The 22,316-nt window shown below is 40.3% G+C and overlaps 1 protein-coding gene and 1 pseudogene across 1 annotated transcript in view; both read left to right on the forward strand.

Moving 5' to 3' along the window:
• The window catches only part of GIPC2 (GIPC PDZ domain containing family member 2), a 430,222-nt gene that overhangs the window by 195,534 nt on the left and 212,372 nt on the right, over positions 1-22,316 (forward strand). Inside the window, exon 6 of the mRNA XM_040470735.1 lies at positions 8,191-8,294. Within this exon, the coding sequence (XP_040326669.1) occupies positions 8,191-8,285 (95 nt within the window). The 3' untranslated portion in view covers positions 8,286-8,294. The remainder of the gene's footprint in view (positions 1-8,190; positions 8,295-22,316) is intronic.
• Positions 15,627-17,466, forward strand: LOC121017738 (mitochondrial nicotinamide adenine dinucleotide transporter SLC25A51-like; annotated as a pseudogene).

Raw genomic sequence — 22,316 nt, forward strand, 5'->3', positions numbered from 1 at the left:
AGTGTCTGGGAATTTGTCCATGTCTTCCAGATTTTCCAGTGTGTTGGCATATAATTTTTCGTAGTATTCTCTAATAATTGTTTGTATTTCTGTAGTGTTGGTTGTGATCTCTCCTCCTTCATTTGTGATTTTATCTACTTGGGTCCTCTCTCTTTTCTTTTTGAGAAGTCTGGCTAGGGGTTTATCAATTTTGTTTATTCTTTCAAAAAATCAGCTCTTAGATTCATTGATCTGTTTCACTGTTTTTTTGCATTCTATATTGCTTATTTCTGCTCTAATCTTTATTATTTCTCTTGTTTGGCTGGCTTTGGGCTTTCTTTACTGCTGTCTTTCTAGTTCTTTTAGGTTTGAGGTTAGGTTATGTATTTGGGACCTTTCTTACTTCTTGAGATAGGCCTGAATTATAATGTATTTTCCTTTTAGGACTACCTTTGCTGCATCTCAAACAGTTGGGACTGTTGTGTTTTAATTTTCATTTTCTTCCATGTATTTTTTAATCCCTTCTTTAATTTCCTGGTTGACCCATTCAGTCTTTAGTAGAATATTCTTTAACCTTCATGTATCTGGGGGCTTTCCAAATTTTTTCTTGTGACTGATTTCAAGTTTCATAGCACTGTGATCTGAAAATATGCATGGTATGACCTCAATCCTTCTATATTTGTTGAGGGCTATTTTGTGACCCTGTATGTTATCTATTTTGGAGAATGTTCCATGTGCACTTGAGAAGAATGTATTCTGCTGCTTTTGAATGAAAAGTTCAGAATATATCTATTAAGTCCATCTAGTCCAATGTGTCACTCAGAGCTGTTGTTTCCTTATTGATTTTCTGCCTAGATGATCTGTCCATTGTTGTAAGTGGAGTATTAAAGTCCCCTGCCATCATGGTATTATTATCTATACATTGTTTATGTTTATGACAAATTGATTTATATATTTGGCTGTATTACGTTGGGGGCATAAACATTTATAATTGTTAGCTCTTATTGATGTATAGACCTCTTAATTATGATATATTGCCTTTCTTCATCTCTTGTTACAACATTTGTTTTAAAATCTAATTTTTCTGATATAAGTGTGGCTAGTCTGGCTTTCTTTTGCCATCCAGTAGCATGATAGATGATTCTCCATCCCCTCACCTTCAATCTGGAGGTGTCCTCAGGTCTAAAATGAGTGTCTTATAGAGAGCATATAGATGGATCTTTTTCTTGAATCCATTCTGATACCCTATGTATTTTGACTGGGCATTTAGTCCATTTATATTCAGAGTGATTATTGAAAGATATAGATTTAGTGTCACTGTGGTATCTGTAGGATATGTGCTTGTGGTGATGTCTCTGGTCTTTTGTAGTCTTTGTTGCTTTCAGCTCACAGAGTCCTTCTTAGGATCTTCTGTAGGGCTGGTTGCATGGTCAGGAACTCCTTTAGTTTTTGTTTGGGAAAGCCTTTGTCTCTTCTTCTATTCTGAATGACAGCCTTGATGGATAAAGGATTCTTGGCTGCATATTTTCCCTATTTAGCACATTGAATAGTTCCTGCCACTCCCTTCTGGACTGCCAAGTTTTAGTGGACAGGTCTGCTACCATCCTTATGTGTCTACCCTTGTAGGTTAAGACCCGTTTGTCCCTAGCTGCTTTCAGAATTCTCTCTTTATCTTTGTACTTTGCTAGTTTCATCATGACATGTCATGGTGTTGACCTATTTTTGTTGATTTGAAAGGAGTTCTCTGTGCCTCTTGGACTTGGATGCCTGTTTCCTTCCCCAAATTAGGGAAGTTTCTATAATTTGTTCAAATACACCTTATGCCCCTTTCTCTCTTCTTCTTCTGAAACTCCTATGATATGGATATTATTTTGTTTCATTGAATCACTTAGGTCTCTAATTCTCCCGTTGTGGTCTAGTAACTTTTCTTACCTTTTTTATTTTCATCATTTTCAATAATTTTATCTTCTATTTCACCTATTCTCTCATCTGCTTCTTCCATCCTTGCTGTCACTGCATCTAGTTTATTTTGCATCTCACATAGCCTTTCTTTATTCATTGTAACTATTTCTTAGGTTTTTGAACTCTGCAACAATAGATTCTCTGCTGTCTTCTGTGCTTTTTTCAAGCCTGGCTATTAATCTTATGACTGTTATTCTAAATTCTTGTTCAGATATATGGTTTATATCTGTTTTGAGCAATTCTCTGGCTATCGTTTCTTCCTGGAATTTCCTTTGAGGAGAATTCTTCTGTTTTGTCATTTTGGCTAGGTTTCTGTCTTTTATGTGTTTTAATTAGCTTGTTATGTGTTCTGCATTTGTGAGAACTGCTATATTAAAAACGGGCCATACACTGTCCAGGGTTTGGCACTTCAGGAAGTGTTTTTGGAGTGTGGAGTGTGCACTCTGTTGTTGCACTGCCCTGTCCCATAGGGTAGTCATCTACAAAGCTCCTCTTTACTTGTAGTGGTGGAATGTTTAGATAGTCCATCTGGTGTGGTTTGACTTACTCATGGAAAAGTAACCATGGAAAAGAGGAAAGGGCAAGGGACCTGATCCCATACAAAAAGAAAAAATGAAAGGTGCAATAAAAAGATTAAGTAGATTATTGAGGTATATGACAAAGAAAATTATCACATCCATCACCTTATGCAGTAACTTTCTTTTTTTTTTTTTTTTTCCTGTGAGAACACTTAAGTTCTACTCAACACATTTCAATTATGTAATACAGGATTATGATTTCTGGTCACCATGTTATACATTAGGCCCTCAGACCTTATTCATCTTCAAATGGAAAGTTCGTGCCCTTTTGCTAACCTCTCCTCATTTTCCCCACTCCCCAGCTACCAGGCAACCACCATTCTACTTTCTATTCTCAGTTTCTACAAGTCTGATTTTTTTTTAAATTTTTCACATAAGTGATACCATGCAATTTTTGTCTTTCTTTGTGTGACTTGTTTGTTACAATCTTGACATCACCAACACAAATGTTTTTTTTTAATTAATATTTATTTTTGAGAGAGAGAGATAGAGTGTAAGAGAGGGGCAGAGAGAGAGAGGGAGACATAGAATCTGAAGCGGGCTCCAGGCTCTGAGCTGTTAGCACAGAGCTCCATGTGGGGCCCAAACCCACCACCCTTGACATCATGATCTGAGCTGAAGTCGGATGTCTGACCTACTGAGCCACGCAGGAGCCCCACACCAAATGCTTTTTGATCAAAACATTGAGATCCGTTAACATTCATGTCTCCTCTTAGCTTCACTCTAGACCAACTAAAAGAGAATCTTGAAGGGTACAGCTCAAACTTTGGCATTTTTAGCAAGGACCACAGCTGACTGATATGGCCATTATTGTTTCAGAACTATGACGATAGTATTTGTTATCACATAGTAAGGTGTGACCTTAGAAAAGTGATTTGCTCACACTAAGTCTCAAATTTCTCATCTGTAAAATCATAATAGTAATAATTTGTTAGGGTTTTTGTGACACACATGTGAACAGAAGCTTAAAAATATATGTGGCATTCAGGGGCGCCTGGGTGGCTCAGTCGGTTAAGCGACCGATTTCGGCTCAGGTCATGATCTCACTGTCCATGAGTTCAAGCCCCGTGTCGAGCTCTGTGTTGACTGCTCAGAGCCTGGAGACTGTTTCAGATTCTGTGTCTCCCTCTCTCTGACCCTCCCCCGTTCATGCTCTGTCTCTCTCTGTCTCAAAAATAAATAAACGTTAAAAAAAAATAAAAAAAATATATGTGGCATTCAATAAATCTAGTTATTTATTATTCTTTTATAGCATTATGACTATTAATAGAAGAATAATGTGAGTTCCATAAGGGTAAGAATTGTCTCTGGTTTAAAACTGTATTTAGATATATCTGGCAAACAATAGATTCTCAATAGGTATTTGTGGAGAGGATAATTGATTGAATTAATTACTTATAAAACCACTTGACATAGTCTATCATTTAGTAAGTGTTCAATACATGTTATTCACTCATTTTTTAATAGAAAATGCTGTCCATGATATTTGTCTCAATTTTCTTTTCCTCCCTCTTTTACACATGCTGTTTTATATGACTCTTACAATTTACCATACTTCTCATATATAGTGCAAAACTGATGTGCTATCCCTGACCTCAGGGAGTGTAAATGGCACAGAAGTGACAATAAATATGTACTTGAAAAGATAAAAAAAAAGACTAAACAGAGAATCAGAGAAACTATCAGGCTTAATCCAGAGGGAGAGAAAGGAAAATAAAGAAGAAGGAGATATAGAAAAGATGTAAAAAGAATGGAGTAAAAATGCCTGATTAAATAGATAAACAAAGCAGAGAAAAAAGAAAATAAGAAAAAAAAATAAGAACTGACCAAAAATCAAATCAGGAACTGTGAGCTGGATTCCAAAGGACAAAAAGAAGAAGGTAGAAAGAAAATAAGAGAAAAGAGAAGGAAAGAAAGGAAAAGAGAGAAAGGAAAAAGAAGCAACAGACTAATATACAAAACATCAGGACAGTCATCTGTTAGTGCCTGGGACCAGTGGCTGTGCTGGTTTGGAGGAGAGGCCATCTGCTCAGTATCAGTCCCACTCCAGTAAACAGTTGCCAGGCATGGAGGGGCAGGGTTTGGTGTAAGTGGGTCCCACCTCCATGGTGGGCCACTGTGCTGTTCCATGAAGGCCACCATGTTGGTGATGTGAGGAAAAATGGTGACACCCCAATCTCTCCTCCCTGCCCCAGTGTCACAAAGCATGCTGTTCAGCCAGTCCTCATAGTTTCATGGGTGGGTGGCCTGTCCTACTCCATAGTCTCCCATGCCTCTTAGGCGCTCAGTTGGGCTTCAAAACCTGATGGATGACTTAAAGGATCCCGCACTGTGCAACTTGGTTCTGGGGTAGTCACTCCAACCTGCTGATATGACTGGCACCTGCAGGGTCTTTTGTCCTTGGGGGGGGGGGGGGAGGCAATATACCCTCTTCCCACAGTACTCAAGAGAGGGAACTGTTCTCTCCAAGTGCACCCCTGAGATCACTACCGTGCCCTGGGGCTGGCTCCCTTCTCCCCGGGTGCATGTACACAGTGGCACTTCAGCCCAGAGAAAGTCGCAGAAAGTTGGGCACTTTTGAAAACTCCCATCTACGAGTGGAGACTGGTACTCTATTTCTTGTCTCCTAATCTGTGGTCTGGAGAGGTTTTTTTCTTGTCCTAACACAAAACCACAATCCACAGCTTCTCTTTCTCTCCCTTTTGTCTTTCCACAGAAGGGGACCCCTCCCCTCAGTGCCCACACTATTTTATGTTCCCTAATTCGCATACAAGTACCTCTGTCCCACCAAGCTGTCTCCCTCTATCTGTGGAGATTTTTCTGTCACTCTGCCAATAGCTTTCCTGGGCGTTCCAAGTGTTCTGACCTCAATACAGCAGTGTTTGAAGGACAAGGGAGATCCTGGTTCCCCTACTTCTGTGCCATCTTAACTCTTCACCTCTGGGAAAGTACTTTTTGAGCAGAAGGTTTGAGCTGTTTTTGACATGACTCATGTTATAGGTTTTATCAAGTTATTTGAAAGATAGTCCTGCAGAAAACTAAAATGATGCAACTACCCTTTATAGGTGATATGTTTAAAAAATGGAGAGAGTAAGGTCACACTTAGTCTGATGAAGAGATGCAGCAATGGTGAAAGAGAATCCTCCCTTATATTTGCAAGAGCAACAGGATCAACTTGGGAAACTGAGAGGGCAGCACTGAGAGTTTGAAGAGGGCAGCAGTGAACATTGTTTTTAGTATGGTGGCATTACTGGCAAGACAGGGCAGCCTCAGCAAGGACTGTTGAATGGCATGGGAGATGACTTGGCTACTTCAGTAGGAGGAAAACTAGGACTTGGATCCTTCATTCCTCTTGGTGGTGGCTTAAAGCCTTGTTAAAGCCAAGATCTTGCCTTAATAACAATAACTAACACTTAGTATAGTACTTACCATGTACTAAGTCCTTATCCAAGTCTTTTTCATTTATAACTCTTAGGTTAAATTGTTTGTTCTACTTGACCTAAAAAGTGACAGATATGGGAATTGAATCCAGGCAAATATCCGGAGTCAGTGTGCATTACAGCTCTGCCATGTGGCTTTTCTCACATGCCTGAATATCAGTTAATTTTCCCTGTTCCAGATGTATAGATCATGTAGGTGAGGCCCTTGCCAGCTGCTTTTCAAGCACATGCCATTACTGATTGGTAGGGTATGAGGATGAGATTACTATAGATAACTGATCGCAATGTGACTCTAAGAGAACACTCTTGCCCATGCCAAGATTCAAAAGTTATTCCAGACATGTTTACTTGAATTAAGGATGAAAGAATTTTGCTTGTAATGGTTTGAGGACATCATCTTTGAGTACCGTGCACTTGAACAACTCATTCTAATGACAAAAGCCAGAGACCATTTATAGCCATAGCTGAACTGCCTAACACAGCTGATAAAATGAAACATTTCATATCACAGCCAGGAAAATTATGTTTTTTGAAAAACAAAACAAAGCAAAACATAATGATGTTTTGTTGAAAACCAAGAAAGTGTTCAACAGACTGCTCATATTCTCCTCCTCCTCAGAAAAGCCAGGGAAGCCTGATACTCCTATGATTGACTTATTTTAGTACATTAATAGTTTGTAACGCACCACCTCTCCTCTGCTCCTGCCCTTCAAGAACTTATGTTCCATTAGAGGGAAGAAAATAAAGCCATTTACTCACTCTCCCCTATTCTCAGAGTTTTCCAGTATGGATTCCTTTCCTTTCTGCTAGAGAAAATAAGATGCAAAAGCAGGAGCTGGTCCATGAGGCTTGGGAAAGTGGAATGCTTTCTGAAAGTTAAGCCAACAGCCAAGAACCACCCATCAGAAGATGAAAGAGCAACTGCCTGGATGATGGTTGTAGCAGCACAGATCCATGCAGCCCTAACCAACCATCTCTTACGTGTGGCGAGATCTCCCACACATTCTGAGGAGACTGCTATATCTTAGACCTCTTTGGGCCATACCCCCACCTTTTGCACTGGGCTCCACTGGGAAGGCAACTGCCATGTGTTTATCTGAAAGTCAAGAAAAAACATAGTCAAATAAAAGAGACTTAGATTACATCAAGGGTAATGATTCCAATAATTTATTTGTGTAGCTCTTTGTATAGAAAACAGATCTGGATACAAATAGAAGGAGAATTAAAGAAAGCGTCATTAAAATTGGTTTTTAAAAGGATGTGTGGGGGCGCCTGAGTGGCTCAGTTGGTTGAGCGTCCGACTTTGGTTCAGGTCATGTCTCGTGGTCCATGAGTTTGAGCCCTGTGTTGGTCTCTGTGATGACAGCTCAGAGTCTGAAGCCTGTTTCGGATTCTGTGTCTCCTTCTCTCTCTGACCCTCCCCCGTTCATACTCAGTCTCTCTCTGTCTCAAAAATAAATAAACATTAAAAAAATAAAGAATAAAAAATAAAAGGATGTCTGAAAACAAAGACAAATTTTTAGTAAGATAAATGTGTCCTAGGTTCATCAACAAAATGAATTGTTGAATCCACACAGTATTATTTACTGTTTCAAGGGCACACATGGTTTCTAAGTGGTTTCTTGCCACTTTGGCCTTCAACTGACCTTGCTTTTCCATTGAGGGGCATCTGACTGTCTCCACAACAGCCCTGAATCTAAGCAAAAGCTAATGGATGGACCATCTGGTATTCCTGTTATCCTTGGGAGTGGACAGACAGGTGGCATGGGAGATTCTCATGAACTCTTCATTTGTTCTAAGAACTCTGACTCAAATGCGTTTTTTTTTCAATATATGAAATTTATTGTCAAGTTGGTTTCCATACAACACCCAGTGCTCATCCTCAAATGCAGTTCTAATCGTGCAAACAGGATTGTTTTAGGACCAGTTAGAAAGAATGAGTGTGTACTTTTGTGTGTGTGTGTGTGTGTGTGTGTGTGTATGTGTGTAGGGAGCACAGTCTCTCTCTGTCCCTGTCTCTCTCTCTCTCTCTCTCACACACACACACACACACACACACACACACACACACACACACGTTGTGTTGCTGCTTTGTATTATTTTTACCATTCAGTCTGAGAATAGAAATTATTTATCGGGAATTGTTGATTCATGTTGCTAATGAAAATTGTAATGAGTGAGTAGGGGAAAAGCTTCTAGGTGTGTGGTAACTCAGCCTTTTTCTTTTTCAGATGTTTCTTCCTTCCACACTTTGATTTTGAAAAGCCTGCCAAGGAGTTTGTTGAGAGAAGAACAAATCTTTAAAGGCTCCCCATGTGCTCAGTGATACTGTATTGTAAGTAATCCTCTTAGCAGAGCTAAGCTTCTAATGAGGCAGTGGAGAAAAGAAGTAAATCCCAATCCAGTGAGGCCTTGCTGCATAGTGTCTCAGAAAACAGCTAAGGACTAAAGTAGTTACTGGCTCTTTTTATTTTAGGAAACTTTGCATAATAATATTATTAATAAAAAGAGTCTCATTCTGAACAGAAAACAAAAAATAAAACCAGAGCCATTTCCTATCTGCCTTGTAAAAGGAACTATCAGGTGCCTACTCTGGCTGCACCCACCATGGCTGGGTGCTCATGTGGTATGATGCATGCTGGGATGGAGATAAGATACAGTGGCACTGGAAGAAGGAATCTACATCTGCTCATGCAGAAAGACAAGAGTTACAGAGTATGTTATAGAGTCACATGAAGCTTCTTCTAGTCATCTCTGTGCTGATCTAGTTGTAGAAAATGTTGTCAGATAGCTTTTGAATGTAATATCTGAGAATGAGTCCCTTTGAGATGGGGCCCAAGGAAGATAGTTTTTGGGAGGGAGAAGGCAGGAAGGATGGATTTGGTCACTGTATGAAGAGAGGGAGGCTAGCCAGAGAACCATTAAGATGTCACAGTTTGGGAGAAATGGTGACTGATAATCAAGCAGGGCTTTCTTCCTGTGGATCTCTATTCATTTTTTTTTTTTTTTGGGTGGGGGGCATTTTGTGGTAAGAAGCTTAGTTACTGCCCTCTGCTCTGTGACCTCCAGTTGCTGCGGCTAGTTTCCTCTGGTTCTGCTCAGTATATACAGACACAAAGCAAAGGAGAGAAAGTGAATATCAGGGGGAGACTGAAAGGTATACACCAGAAACCTTTTCTCAGTTTGGAGACCTTTATTTTCCACCTCTGTGACTTGGTGGGCTGCTTGCAAGGAGGGTAAACAGCCCAGGGATTGTGCGACCTGCTGGAGAATCAAGAGCCATCCAAGGGGCTGATATGAATAGTGAGTGCGTCCCCTTGCTTACGTTCCTCTCCGCCTTGCTTGAGCCATTACAGTGATTTCCTAGTTTGTTTCCCTGCCTCCATCTCCCTCTCCCCACTCAGAGTTCATTCTGATTAAAGCCACTAGACTAAACATCCTCAGATGAAGCCTGGATCATGTCACCCCCAAACCCTAGACTCTGAGGGCTCACCAAATGATGTTCACACCATTAGTCTACTGTTACTCATTCTCTGACCTACTCTGGAGTTCAGAAGGCTGACTTCTATAGATTGCCTCCCCTGAACTTCCTTGCTGTCCAGATTTTTGTTGTGTCTGGCTGTTGGCTGGCACTAAAAGGATATTGGAAGGTGATGGGATGCCTAGATATTTATTCTTCCCTTCTCTCTTTCTGTAGAACTCTGATTTTGGCAGAGACCAAGTCCCGTTCTTCTACTTAGGCCAGAACTCACATGAAATCAATCCATTTTTACAGTGTTCTGGTAACTCTACTTGCTTCCCCTAGCCCTGTTGGAACCATGGGTGGAAATCAGCTGTCTGCTATTGCTAGGCTCTGCAAGATTTATCATCCCATGATGGGCACTTTACTTTGCCCACCGCTATCAAGTAGTACCTTTACATTTTTTTGAATGTTTATTTATTTTTGAGACAGAGAGACAGTGCGAGCCAGGAGGAGGAGGAGGAGAGAGAGAGAGAGGGAGGGAGAGAGAGAGAGAGAGAGAGAGAGACAGACAGAATCCAAAACAGGTGCCAGGCTCTGAGCTGAGAGCACAGAACCCGATGTGGGGCTCGAACCCATGAATCGTGAGATCATGACCTGAGCTGAAGTCGGACGCCCAACTGACTGAGCCACCCAGGCATCCCTCAAGTAGTGGCTTCATTAAATAATTGTTCTTTACTCTTTTGTGTGTGCCATCACTTTCTTGCTGCAGACCTGTCTCTATCCTGTCCTCTCTTGCTCAGGCAAACAGAGGCACTTGCTATTCCCTGAACATACAACTTTTCCTTTTCTCTGCCCTTGTGATTTAGTTTTCTTCATCTAGCACTAAGGACTCTCAGGTTTGGAGGGTCCTGTTCAGTGATTAGCAAGTTGAGTGTCAGACACTCCAATACTCTCTGTATATGCCTGATAGTCTTTGTTTAAATATTACTGGTGGCAGGAATTTATTGCCAATTACATCAGTATTCATTCATTCAGTTCTTTCAGTGAACATTTTTACTGCCTACCATGGTCCAAGTGCTGTGTATGGTCTTACCCCTCAAGAGGCTCATAACAATGAGAGATGAATGCATGAATAAGCAATTATGGTACAGTTTGCATATTGAAATAGATATATTCAGAGTGCTCTGAGATCATGGACAAATGATCACCCAGTTCTGTCTTGTGCAGACAGTAACATCTTCATCAGCAAGGCAATGCATGAGCTGAGACTCTGGAGGATGAATAGAAACTGTTTGATGAAACAAGAGTAGGTAGGACATGCCAGAGGAAGGAACAAGTTGGAAAAATGTATAGGCATTGAAGTGAGTTTTGTGTGTTTGGGCAATGACAATTGGGTATGGCTGGTGAGTCAGACAGAGTGGCAGGAGAAGAGTTCTTCCTCATATGCATTCAAAATGTACCAGCACCATAACTTACGCAGAAGGAGTCTAAAACATCTTCCACCTGAAGACACATGTATTTCTCAAAGAAGCTACTCTTTAATTACTTGGCAATTTTTACATTATTGCCTTATTTTAGGGATGAGGAAACTGAGGCTTGCAGAAGGTGAATGACCAAGGACACACACAGCAAGTGATGGAGTTAGGATTACAACCCAGGCAGTCTGATTCCAGAACCTGAACATGAAGCCACTGGGCCATTTTGCCATGCTCTTTTCACACTGATTCAAGCTTCTATCTTGTGGTAATGGTTACCTTCAGGTCACTCTCTACCTTGTCAGTATTCGTTTGGTGGAAGAATGTCTAGAACTGATAATGTCATAGCATTAAAGGAATTGTTTGGCCAGCATAGTGTAGAGCAGTGCTAGTGCCTCCATTGTTCCTGAGACTGTTCTCATAATGATGGAGACAGAGACTATATGGCCTCTAGGTAGTCATGTCTTACAGGTAAGTGATGATCAGTTCACAGTCAACCAGTGTCACCAAGTCAACTATTACCCCTTCTTTGCCTACCTAAATTTTTTCAGGTCTTGGTTTAAATATCACTTTTTGGCCCCCTAAACCACTTTGGGTTCCTCTACTCTATGTTCTCAGAGTACCTCCTACTTTTCCATGTGTGAGGCTTATCACAATTCATGGTAAATATTTATTTATTAGCTTCTTAATCTGTAGACTATTAGTCTCTGTTTTCCCTGATAGATGACCTTTTTAAAAGATTTTATTTTTTAAAGTAATCTCTACCCCATCCCCCAACATGGTGCTCACAGTCACAGCCCTGAGATCAGGAGTCACATGCTCTCAGCCAGCGAGGCGCCCTTCCCTGATAGATTTTTAAGCTACTTGAGGACAGAGGCCTTATCTTGATTGCCATGAAATTCACTTTATTTAGCTTTGAGAGGCATTCAATGTGTACTTGTTGAATGAATAAATCCTTTTTTTCCTATATACTGTTGTTTGACACTAAGGGTCACCACTACTTGACTTTATCTGACAGCACTGATTAGTTTTGCCTATTTTGAACTTCATATAGATGGAATAGAACAGTATGTACTCTTGTGTGTTTGGTTTCTTATGCTCAACATGTCAGATATACTACTTTCAATCTGTCCACTTTCTACCAGAATTTTAGGATGGCTCCCAAGATTTTTACCCCTGCCTCTGCTATATATGTTCTCCCTAATTCCCCAGACAGAATTTGTGGAATTTTACTCCTGTGATTAGGTCATGTTACATGGCATAGTTGACTTTATTCAGGTGTGCCTGACCTAGACACATAACCATTCAAATGCAGTCAGTCTTTCTCTGGGTTGGCATCAACTATCTAGAAAATGGGGACCTCGGTCCTACAACTGCAAGGAAGTGAATTATTCTGACAACAAAAATAAATTTGGAAGTGGACTTTTCCTCAGAGCCCCAGACAAGGTGCTCAACACCTTTATTTCAACCTTGTAGTACTAGGAGTAGAGAACCCAGGCATACTATGCTGGACTTCTGATCTACAAAACTGTGCATTAATAAGTGGTATTTTTAAAAAGCTGTTAAATTTGTGGTAATTTATTACTCAGCAATAGAAAACTAATACAGTCCTCCAACTCTTTACTAGTTTGTAGGCAATAACCTTATAAAACAACTTGCTTCATTATATACACATTTTGTAGTTATTACAAAGGACTCATCAGGAAGTTGTGTTGCTTAAAACTTTTTAAGTTTTGGGGTGCTCGGGTGGCTCAGTCGGTTAAGCTTCTGGCTTTGGCTTCGGCTCATGAGTTCGAGCCCCACGTTGGGCTCTGTGCTGATAGCTCAGAGCCTGAAACCTACTTCAGATTCTGCGTTTCCCTCTCTCTCTGCCCCTCCCCTGCTCATGCTCTGTCTGTCTGTCTCTCTCTCTCAAGAATAAATAAACATTAAAAATATTAAAAACCAAACTTTTTAAGTTTTAAGAAATTTTATGGATGCTCTCCTAAGATTGTTTTCTGGCTAAGATGAGGTTTTGACTACACTAACTTTATCAGATACTGAGATGATAGTAGTCTGTTTTTTTTTTTTTTTTCATTCAGGATCAATTGCCAAAAGTTCTGCACTTACCTGGCAATATATAAATGCTAAATTCTAGGTACTCATCAGTGAATTTGAAACTTCGCTCTGACAATTTTTAGTTGTGTGCCACAAACAACTTACCCCCTTTTATTTTATTTTATTTTATTTTATTTTATTTTATTTCATTAAAAATATTTTTTTCTAGTGTTTATTTTTGAGATAAAGGGAAACAGAGCACGAGTTGGGGGAGGGGCAGAGAGAGAGGGAGACACAGAATCTGAAACAGGCTCCAGGCTCTGAGCTGTCAGCACAGAGCACATTGCGGGGCTTGAACTCATGAACCGCAAGATCATGACCTGAGCTGAAGTCAGACACTCAAACGACGGAGCCACCCAGGAGACCCTTACCTCCTTTTATGAGCCTTAAACTCTTCATTTTAAAAGTGAGTATAAGAGGTGTGCTTGGGGGGCTCAGTCGGTTGAGCATCGACTTTGGCTCAGGTCATAATCTCACAGCTCCTGATTCGAGCCCCACCTTGGGCTCTGTGCTGACAGCTCAGAGCCTGGAACCTGCTTCATGTTCTGTGTCTACCTCTTTCTCTCTGCCCCTCCCCTGCTCAGGCTGTCTCTCTCTCTCTCTCAAAAACAAATAAACATTAAAAAAATTAAAAAAATAAGCATAAGAATATGTACCTTGAGGGTTGTCTCTGAGGCTTGGAGATGGGTGTTTGTAAAGTGCTACTTTGCTTCTTCACCCTCTCTATTTATCCTTGCTCCTTTATCTCTTTCTTTTTTAAAAGGTAGTTTTATTGAAAGACACTAAAAATAGAGGGAATAGTAAGAACGCTTTTTGGGTTTCATCATTAGTTTCTTTGGTGAATTCACTTGCATAGGCAACTTGGTACCAGAAGAAACACCAAGAAGAAATATTTTCTGCCCACAGGGGGCTGATCTTCAAAAGGAGTTGGGATAGGCTCACATATATAACTTTCTTATTTTTAAAAAAGTTTTTATTTGTTTATTTTGAGAGAGAGGGAGAGAGAGAGAGACACAGAGAGAGAGAGAGAATGAATGAATATCCCAAGCAGGCTCCTGCTGTCAGTGTGTAGCCTCATGCAGGGGCTCAGTCTCACTACCTGTGAGATCATGACCTGGGCTGAAATCGAGTTGGACACTCAACCAACTGAGCCACTGAAGCGCCCCATCATTTTCTTATTTTTGTGTTTCCCCAGTATTCTCTTTTTCTGACGACAAGGGCGTGGTTCCTTTAGGAAGTGGGATTGCTCTAGTACATTTTATAAAACCGGTGAAGTAATCTTTCCACTGTGAGTTATCCTTGGAAGGGAGAATGAGAATGGGGGGAAGAGATGTGTATTTTTTCAAGGTAGTGGCACATGAGTGACAGCCCCCACTGCTCATGGTGTGCAGGAATGTTTCTGTAACTGAGTATATAAACAACATTCATGACTAAGTGTGTTGTAGAATGGAAAAATCAATGACTAGACTAGGAAAGAAACTGTCATCATAAACAAATTCCATTACTGGCATTGGTGGCACAGAAGGATCGTAGGCTCAGTGTAGGAGTTGGTGAAGATGCTCAAATTATTAAAAAGAATTTACAACAATCAGTTCCAATTCTCCTAATTATTTCCCAGAACATACAGATGAAAGACCTAGTCTGGTATAGTTGCATTTGACTGCTATTGTACAAAATTTTGCAAAGCTTAGGAGATCTTTATTATTATTTTCCAAAAAACTAGTGGAAGTCTAATGCTTCCCTTGGGAATTGTGTTTGACATCTGAATACAGATGTGTGCGTATGTCTTAATTTCCCATCAACACAGATGTTTACTTCACAAAGACAATCACTTTGGATGCTTCCTGGATTCTCACCCAGTTTTTCCACATGAACATTATCTTGTATTATGAAACAGAGCAGCTGCTGGTATCTTTTACACTTTTGGAAAATTCTTTAAGTTTTCCTTTTTAAGTGAGGGTTTCTATAGGAGTGAGAGTTTTGTTTTAGTGTTAGAATCTCTTCTCTTTGAAGGGAATCTAGTTAACTCGTATTGGCTGTGGGGTAGGAAAGAGAGAGTAGAAGTAGAAGTGCAGTATAGGTGGTATTGCTAACAGAGATTGCTGTCATGGTAAAAGGGGGATGAAAATCAAAATAATGAAATATTCTTATTTTGCAACAAAGAGGTTAGACTCCTGTCAATGGACTTGGTTTCCATTATCAAATGACCACAAATTTTATACTATACCTAATCCACAATAAATGAGACACAATTATATTCCGTACTGTGGAGAACTTCCTAAACTCTAAATCAAGTAAACTGGGAACTCTATAACGAGTCTTAAAGCATTTGACTCAGTGTATGGAATACAGGATTACACTACAGTTTTAAGATATTTTTATCTTTCTAATTTCTCCATTCCTCTCTTTGAATCAACTTAGAGGAAGAGAAATGATCTTCATCTCAAATTCACAGCCTCTTGCAGTGAGTTTTGGTTGACATCGTTGAGAAAGGTTTTTATAAATATTTGGAATAACTTAAATGATTTTTGGAAAATTCATCTAAAGATTGTGCTCCTTTTTCCAATTTGTCAGTTTTCTGGGAACAATTTTTTAGGTTTCTGATATAAAGCTGACTATATGATATATCCGTATGCCAATTGCTCCAAGTGTGAAAAGCAATGTAGATGAGGGCTTGTGGGCTTGCCACCTGTGGGCTGCTGGCGACAGGGCATGGAGCTGGGGGCCTGCTGCAATGGGTTCAGCCCGCTGCAGTGGGTTAAAGAAATCCTTCTTGAGTAAGAAAGATCTTTTATTTTTTTAATGTTTATTCTTGAGGGAGTGCAAGTGGGGGAGGGGCAGAGAGGAGGACAGAGGATCCAAAGCAGGCTCTGCGCTGACAGGCTGACAGCAGCCAGCCCAGTGTGCAGCTGGAACTCACAAACTGCAAGCTGGGAGATCATGACTGGAGCCAAAGTTGGATGCTCAACTGACTGAGCCACGTAGGTGCCCCGAGTAAGAAAGATCTCAAGCAACATGGTGGATTCAGAAGCTCATGAAAAGAGGTTGCCAGTCCTAACATTTTCTTTTTTTTTTTTTTTTAATTTTTTTTTTAACATTTATTTATTTCTGAGACAGAGAGAGAGACAGAGCATGAACGGGGGAGGGGCAGAGAGAGAGGGAGACACAGAATCGGAAGCAGGCTCCAGGCTCCGAGCCATCAGCCCAGAGCCCGACGCGCGGCTCGAACTCACGGACCGCGAGATCGTGACCTGGCTGAAGTCGGACGCTTAACCGACTGCGCCACCCAGGCGCCCCAGTCCTAACATTTTCAAAACAAGATCCATCACCTTATGCTGCAAATGGTTAAATGAAGCATTATTTGTGTGGCTGCTGTGCAGCTTTCATGTAGCAATCCCATTTCCGGTTCAGAAGGTCCTCTCTCGGCAGCAGCTGTGTGGAATCAAAACCTGGGATGCAGTGCTTCAGTTCAGGAGGGATGGCTTTCAAAACTTGTACTGTGGATTCCTTCCCCCTACCGATGCAGAAGACAACTACACTGGCACTTAGGTTTGGTCTGTATGAGGCCTTATCTTGTCGTCTCTGAGAGCATATCACTACGTCTGAGTTTGCAACCGGTAGTGTGGCAGCAGTACTTCCAAGGACAACAGAAGCAATTTTCACTCCATTGGAAAGAGTTCAGACATTGCTTCAAGACCACAGCATTATAAAACGTTTATGAACACTTGCCAGTCTTTCAAGACACTCAAAAGCCATGGAATTAGAGTATTATGGAGACTTGGTATCCATTCTTTTCCATAATGGATTCAGCAATGTCGTTTTTTTGTTTGGCTTTTGAGGTTCCATAAAGAACATCTGCCTGCTGCAGTGACTCACAGTGCTTATTGATTTTATGTGCCGAGGTCTGTTGGGTGCCATGTTGGGAATCTTGTTTTTTCCAGTTAATGTTGTAAAAACTTGCATGAAGTCTCAGGCTGGTGGGAAATTTCAGTCTTTTCCCAATGTTTTCCAAAAAATCTGGCTAGAATGGAATAGGAAACTGAAAAATCTTTTCAGATGTGCCCACCTGAATTACCATTACCTCATCTCTTGAGGCATAATGAATACAATTTATGAGTTCTTGTTAAAGATTATATGAAAGAAATAAGTGTCATTTATTAACTGAATAGACCTAAGAATAATGCAGTTTGGCCTTGTCCCTAATTGGCCAAGTATAAGTTGGTGTCATAAGGTCAGGGCACAATGAATTACAGGCAAAGCTGTTTTCCTTAAGCACCAACAGATTCAGAATATAAGGTTCTAATAGGACTGTTATAATAATAAAAAAAAAAAGCAACATAGTACCTGGCAGGGTATGTTGTAATGAGAATTTCGTTTGGTGGACGACTACAGAAAGACTAAAATTAAGGTTGAAGTTTGAAGTAACAATTAACACAAAATATAGACTTTTCTTGCAATGCTCTCTACACTAGGTTAATGGGGAAACTTTATATAGCTTGAAGAAAGTTATGGAAGATAATGCTGCCCATTCAGAGAGTGATAAATTATGGAACTCATTATTTCAAGGTTGAATATATCAATATAGTCAAGAAGCCCTAATGAAATTATTGAGGGAAGCAAATGATTTAGGAGAATTCCCAAAGCTTCTGAAGCTGGTAATGTGAAGGATGACCTATAGACTATGACAGGTAGCATTGTCCTGACTTTGATGTTTCCATGCTTCTAAGTGGCGGTAGGAAATGAGACTGAGAAGTAGTATATAGAATGGTTATAATTATAATCAACATTTTTGAAGGAGTGAAGCATGTGGTCTGATCCTCCACTGAAGTGTGTCAAACTTATTAAATCTTGGATTTTGATGGATTTTTCTCTACGTTTAAAGATTGTGTTATTGGGGCGCCTGGGTGGCGCAGTCGGTTAAGCGTCCGACTTCAGCCAGGTCACGATCTCGCGGTCCGTGAGTTCAAGCCCCGCGTCGGGCTCTGGGCTGATGGCTCAGAGCCTGGAGCCTGTTTCAGATTCTGTGTCTCCCTCTCTCTCTGCCCCTCCCCCGTTCATGCTCTGTCTCTCTCTGTCCCAAAAAAAAAAAACAAAAAAAAAAAACGTTGAAAAAAAAAATTTAAAGATTGTGTTATTGAAGTTTTCAGAGGAAGTAACCCCATCTGATTCCTTTGTTCTGTGCAACTTATAGTACTTTATATAGATCCTTGGATAGAAGCCTATTTTTAATACTATTGCTTCTAAACCATTATTGGCTTCTTGCCTGCTTTAGCAATTTTTTTTGTTTATTTATTTTTGAGAGAGAGAGAGAGAGAGAGAGAGAGAGAGAGAGAGAGAGAGAGAATCAATGGGCAGGGAAGGGGCAGAGAGAGAAGGAGGCACAGAATCCAAAGCAGGCTTCAGGCTCTGAGCTGTCAGCACAGGGCCCTGTGTGGGGCTCAAACCCATGAGCTGTGAGATCATGACCTGAGCTGAAGTCGGATGCTTAACCGACTGAGCTACCCAAGCGCCCAGCAATTTTTAAATTTTGGGCCAATGGTGGTTAGAACCCAGTGCTGTCACTACTGTGGAAAAGTTTTGATGGCTGATTCAGTAGTCTTAAAGACAGCTGGACATTGTGAATAGTAATAGCTGAAGTTCTAGGCTGTATTCTGGCCTTGCTCCTTACTATCTGTATTAGCATTCTCCAGAGAGACAGAGCCAATAGGACTGATTTATAGATTGATTGATCTGTCTGTCTATCTAGATTTGTTATGAGAAATTGGCTCACCATCTGCCATCTGCAAGCTGGAGACCCAGGAAAGCCAGTGGTGTAGCTCCAAAGGCCTGAGAACCCTAAGAGTCAATGGTATACATCACAGTCCAAAGGCAGGAGAAGACAGAAGTCCCAGCTCAAGCATCCAGGAAGGGGGCAAATCCTTCCTTCCTCTGCTTTTTTTCTATTCAGACCCTTCCACACTGGGGAGGGGAATTTACATCACTGAGTCCATCCATTAAAATACTACTCTCATTGGGAAATGTCCCTCATAGACACACCCAGAAATAATGTTTAATCTGGGTGCCTAATGGCCCAATAAAGATGACATAAAAATAACCATCACAGAAGCTGAGTCACGTTAGGAAACTTACTACTGCCTTGTTCAGTTTTTTTTTCACTGAAAATGCAGAGATAGCAGCTACTTTGTTATACAATACTAAGGATCAGAGATAGTTTGTTCAAAGTGCCTAACACAAGGTAGGAAATTTCTTTTCAGTAGGTTTTTTTGAAGAGGGGATCAAACAATGAAAACATTTTTTCTCAGGGGCCCCTGGGTAGCTCAGTCAGTTAAGTGTCTGACTTTGGCTCAGGTCATGATCTCACTGTTCATGAGTTCGACCCCCCATCGAGCTCTCTACTGTCAGCATAGAGCCTGTTCTGGATCTTCTGTTTCCCGCTCTTTCTGCTCCTCCCCTGCTCTCTCTCTCTCAAAAATAAATAAACATTTAAAAATATTTTTGTTCAGAAGCAGCCCATGCTTATTACAGAAAATTTAGGACAAACAGACAAACACAAAGAAGAAGATAAAAATCCCATAATCCTAACACTGTTAATCTTTTAGTGGATAATATTTTCCCATTTATATCTTTGATGTATGTTAGTGTAAATCTTTCAATAATTAAGTTTTCTTCTAGTGTGTCAATTTTAAGGATTTCACAGCATTTTATTGTTTGGGCACACTATGCTTCATTTAATTCTTTATTGTGTATGTGTATGTTTTGCTACTAAGATATTCTTGTGTATGCATTTTTGTGCATGTGCATAGTTATTTACTTGGGATAAATTCCTAGAAATAAAATTACTGGGTCAAAAGTTGTGCACCTTTTAAAGGTATTTGATATGACTTGCTTAATTGTCTTGTCAAATGTTGCATCAATAGATGCTGTCACCAGGAATGTATGACAATGACCATTTTTTCCTTACCTTTTCCATATCTGGGATGAAAAAGTGGCATATTATGTGACTTTGCATTTAAAGCTTTTAATGAGAGGGGTGCCTAGGTGGTTCAGGTGGTTAAACGTTCGGCTCAGGTCATGATCTCGTGGTTTGTGGGTTCAAACCCTGTGTCGGGTTCTGTGCTGACAGCTCAGAGTCTGGAGCCTGCTTCAGATTCTGTGTCTCCCTCTCTCTTTCTGCTCCTCCCCTGCTTCTGCTCTGTGTCTCTTTCTTAAAACAAACATTAACTTTTTTTTTTTAAAACCATTGAGATTAAAATTTGTTTATTGATCTTATGTGTTGCTTTTTTTTGTTTTGAATTGCCTTTGTATGTCTTTAACATTTTTTTAGAAGACTTTATTTTTTTTAGAGTCATTTTAGGTTCTTAGCAAAATTGGGTGAAAGCTGCTGAGATTTCCCATATATCCTTGCCCCTACACATACATAGCCTCCTTAATTATCAACATCACTCACCAGAGTAGTACATTTGTTATAATTGATGAACCTATACCAACATATTGTAATCACCCAAAGTCCATAGTGAACTTAGCGTTCATGCTTGATGTTATATATTCTATAGGTTTGGACAAATGTCTAATGACATGTATTATGTTATAATCATTACAATATCATACAGAGTATATTTTCAGCCCTAAAAATTACTTGTGCTCTACCTATTTATCCTTTCTTTCCTCCTGACCTGTGGCAACCACCGGTCTCTTTACTGTCTCCATAGATTTGACTTTTTCAGAATGTCATATAATTGGAATCATACTACTTTCACTTAGTAATATGTATTTAAGGTTCCTCAATTTCTTTTCATTGTTTCAAAGATCATTTCTTTTTAGCACTGAATAATATTTCATTGTCTGGATTTCCCATAATTTATTTATCCAATCCCCTACTGAAGGGTATCTTGGTTGCTTCCAATTTTTGGTAATTATAAATAAAGCTGCTATAAACATCTGTGTGCAGGTTTTTGTGTGGAAGTAAGTTTTCAACTTCTTTTGGTAGATACCCAGGAGTGTGATTGCCGGATTGTATGGTAAGAAAATGTTTGGTTTTAGGGGCGCCTGGGTGGCGCAGTCGGTTAAGCGTCCGACTTCAGCCAGGTCACGATCTCGCGGTCTGTGGGTTCGAGCCCCGCGTCGGGCTCTGGGCTGATGGCTCAGAGCCTGGAGCCTGTTTCTGATTCTGTGTTTCCCTCTCTCTCTGCCCCTCCCCCGTTCATGCTCTGTCTCTCTCTGTCCCAAAAATAAATAAACGTTGAAAAAAAAAAATAAAAAAAAAATAAAAAAAAAAAAGAAAATGTTTGGTTTTGTAAGAAACTGCCAAACTTTTATAGTGATTATACCATTTTGCATTCTCACCAGCTACACATGAGAGTTCTTATTGTTCCATATCCTTGTTGGCGTTGGTGTTGTCAGTGTTCTAGATTTTGGCCATTCTAATAGGTGTGTAGTCATATCTCATTGGTTTGAATTTGCATTTTCCTAATGACATATGATGTGGAGCATCTTTCATATACTTATTTGCCATCTCTGTATCTTTTAAAAATTTTTTCTAATGTTTATTTTTGAGAGAGAGAGAAAGAGGGAGAGAGTGATCAGGGGAGGGGCAGAGAGTGAGGGAGACATGGAATCCGAGGCAGGCTCTAGGCTCTGAGCTGTCAGCACGGAGCCCAATGAGGGACTTCAACCCACAAACAGCAAGATCATGCCCTGAGCTGAAGTCAGATGCTTAACCGACTGAGCCACCCAGGTGCCCCTGCCATCTGTATATCTTCTTTGGTGAGGTGTCTGTTAAGGTCTTTGACCCACTTTTTAATCAGGTGACTTATTTTCTTATTGTTGAGTGTTAAAAGATCTTTGGGTTTTGGATAACAGGCTTTTATAAAATGTCTTTTGCGGGGTGCCTGGGTGGCTCAGTTGGTTAAGCGCCCGACTTTGGCTCAGGTCATGATCTCACGGTCCGTGGGTTCGAGCCCCGCGTCAGGCTCTGTGCTGACAGCTCAGAGCCTGGAGCCTGTTTCAGATTCTGTGTCTCCCTCTCTCTGTGACCCTCCCCCGTTCATGCTCTGTCTCTCTCTGTCTCAAAAATAAATAAATGTTTAAAAAATGTCTTTTGCAAATATTTTCTCCCAATTTGTGGCTCATCTAATTTTCTTGACATTGCCTATTATAGAGAAAAAAAATTTTAATTTTAATGAAGTCCAGCTTATCAGTTTTTTCTGTCATGTTTCATGCTTTTAGAGTTGCATCTAAATAGTCATCACCATGTCCAAGGTGAGCCCTTGAGGGCAAGAACTGTGTTCTCTGTATTCTACAACTCTGAAATCCCAGTACAAGC

The sequence above is a fragment of the Herpailurus yagouaroundi genome, unplaced genomic scaffold (genome assembly GCF_014898765.1).
Source record: "Herpailurus yagouaroundi ecotype Mexico unplaced genomic scaffold, PumYag 77, whole genome shotgun sequence".
Classification (NCBI taxonomy): Eukaryota; Metazoa; Chordata; class Mammalia; order Carnivora; family Felidae; genus Herpailurus; species Herpailurus yagouaroundi.